The sequence below is a fragment of the Hipposideros armiger genome, unplaced genomic scaffold (assembly GCF_001890085.2).
Source record: "Hipposideros armiger isolate ML-2016 unplaced genomic scaffold, ASM189008v1 scaffold_1825, whole genome shotgun sequence".
NCBI classification, from domain to species: Eukaryota; Metazoa; Chordata; class Mammalia; order Chiroptera; family Hipposideridae; genus Hipposideros; species Hipposideros armiger.
In genome coordinates, this window is record NW_017733175.1 from 29,262 (window position 1) to 32,018 (window position 2,757).

General features: G+C 55.5%; 1 protein-coding gene across 1 annotated transcript; it reads right to left on the reverse strand.

The window, feature by feature from the left end:
• Nucleotides 1-341: 341 nt before the first annotated feature.
• NUDT16 (nudix hydrolase 16) lies at nt 342-2,351 on the reverse strand. The gene is made up of 3 exons (XM_019634689.1): nt 2,167-2,351; nt 1,800-2,069; nt 342-998 (listed from the first exon to the last, which is right to left on the reverse strand). The coding sequence occupies exons 1-3, from the start codon at nt 2,302-2,304 to the stop codon at nt 837-839; spliced, it is 570 nt and encodes a 189-aa protein (XP_019490234.1). The 5' UTR covers nt 2,305-2,351; the 3' UTR covers nt 342-836.
• Between the last annotated feature and the right edge of the window lie 406 nt (nt 2,352-2,757).

Consider the following 2,757-nt stretch of genomic DNA (forward strand, 5'->3'; position numbering starts at 1 on the left):
TCCCATCCTCTCCTTTGAGAGCCCTATTAGGCTGCAGAACTGTTCCTCCTCCTCTCTTAGGGCCCATCCATCCTTTGTCTTGGACTGTGACCTTCAGTAACCCCTCTCCCCCATCCCCACACTCCCTCTATCCACACTGACTGTTCCCTCCACATACACAGGCTCTACCTCCAACTGAAACACTCCTGACTCCATAGCTCTATCCAGTTATCACACCATTTCTCCACACCTCTTTGGGACCAACTTCTCACTGTCCACTCCCCTACTCACTGAACTCCAGGGTGCCTTCTACAGCCACTTCTTCCAGAAATTGCTCCCATGAAAAACCTCATGCTACTAAATCCAATGGACAGTTTGCCTTTATTTTACCAAAACTCTCACGTAGGAGCATGGGAAGAGACCCTTCCCCGGTTCAGAAGTTCCTCCCCAGCTAGGAGATGGGTAATGGGAAAACCTAGGCCCCACACATGCCACTTCCTGGTTAAACTAAACTGTGGGCGTCTGGGAGGCATTAGCTTGTGTGTGGGCACAGACTGTACATTCACATGTCTGGAGGCTGCCAGGCTGTGTGCATGCAAATGTATGGGGTAGAGGCAGGCTCTCAGAATTTGCCAGGGCCCCTGGGATCAGCTGCGGACTTTTGCCCCTGATGCCACAAGTTGCTGGGAGCCCTGTGCTGAAAACATATTGTACATACTTCTTTTAATCTGTTACCACCTATCAGGCCCAAGCCCAACATAGAAAACATTCCCTTTCTTCTCCCTCCCTCAGTACAAAGGTCTTGATCTCAGGTCCCATGGGTCCTTGGAGGTCTCCTCTAGTGAAAAACTGAGATCTTAATGCTTGAAGACAGAGCCAGATTCCAGCAGTCCCAAGTCCTGGAGGGTTTCTAGCAGTTGCTCCCGTGCAGTTCCAATAAAGGTATTCTCCAGGAAGGCAGGCAGGCCTCCCACACCGTCATGCAGGGTATACAGGGGCACCCGCACCAGACCCAGCACCTGTGAAAGGAGGAAGACAGGAGACACTAGGAACCCAGGCAGCTCATCCCAGCCAGGTCTTTCTAGATCAGAAACCTCACCCCTTATCGGTCCAGCAGAACCAGGCCTAAGGACTCATATTTCAATACAGCCTCAATGAAGCGGGCCCAACTCTCTGCAGACAAATGACCCAAGTCATGTCATCCAGTTCCATAAATGCTAATCTTTCCCAGACCACTAAAACTTTTAGTGGCTCCTGTGTCCAGGATGCCTGCTTGGCCCTACACGTTCTCAAAACGTGGTCCCCAGACCAGCCATATCAGCACCCTTTAGGAGCTTCTGAAATATGTACATTCTCAGGTCCTTCTCCCCCTCCCCACACTGAACCAGCAATTCTGGGAGTGGGTCCAGTAAGCACAGCTTTAATAAGCCTCGCAGATAATTCTGATACCTGCCAAAGTTTGAGAACCATCTCCGTGCACCATCTGTCTCCCTACTCCCTACTCCCCTAGCCTAAGTGCCAAGGTTCCCCCACAAAGTATCAGGCCACATCTCCTATGCAAGAAAAACAGGGGCCTAGGGTGCAATGCCTGGACATTTTCAATGGGGTACAGAAGAGAAGCTTGGATGGGTATGTTCTAGAAAGTTAGCTGCAGAGGCCAGTAAAGGGGAATGAGGGGAGAGACCTTCGGAGGGAGACCAGATTGGCTATAGTTAGTCATTCAATGAAAGAAGACCAACACTTCAACTACACGAGGAAACTGAAGGAGAGGCTTTCTGGGTAGGCAGGACACGGGGGTGGGGTTCCCGGGCTGGCCCCACCTCCAGCCCATGGTCCTTGGCACGCGGGGCAGCAATCTCCACTGCAGCCAGCTGCTCCAGCGACAGACGCTTGACATAGAAGTGGGTCACGATGTGCTGGCCGGACGCGGCACGCGCGTTACGGTGGTCGGCGCGTCCCACGCGGAAGGCGGCCGCACCCTCGCCCAGCTCCTCGACCAGCTCGCGATTCAGTCCATCCTCCAGGCTTTCGTCCCGCAACTGCACGAAACCTCCGGGGAAGCCCAGGCGCCCATCAAAGCGCATCTGCATCTGTGGGAGAGGGAAGCCAGGATTGCTTGAGGAGCCAGAGGCGGGCACCCCGGGGAGGTCGCAGGGCAGAGAGTGGTCGGGCGCGCCCCCACCTCACCAGTACGGCATAGCGCAGCGGGATGCGGCCGAACAGCTTCCCGGTGTCCGGCGCGTAGAGCAGCACGTGGCACGCGTGCCGCCAGTTAGGACCCAGCGCCAGGGACTCCTCCAGCAGCAGCTTGCGGACCCCGGCCATCGCCGGACGCTTTCCCCAGTGCTGTCACGAAGGCCCACGTGGGCAGGCTGACGGGCCTCACCCTGGGCCAATCCGAGCCTGGGTGGGGCGGCCAGGACCAATCCCTGGCTCAGGGGCGGGATCTAGGCGAACAAATTTGGGATGGGAGCCGTGACCCACCGGGGCGGGGCTTGCAATGCCTAGTGAAGCCGTTGGAGGTGGGGCACTAGAGAAACCGAAACCTTCCTCTGGATTGGACCTGTGGGGCTCAGATCGACGCCGAGGGAGATAGGTAAATACTGCTTACGTCACAGTCAAGCTTCGTTGGGACTTCCAGAGCGGGTTTAGAGACTGGGATGCGAGTAAGGGTTTGTACCCCGTGCGGGATTTAATTAGGGACGAATCCCGGGAGGCGGAGCAAATACAGGGAGAGTTTAGGGAATTACTGGGTTGTTGGAAAAGTCATGATGTATT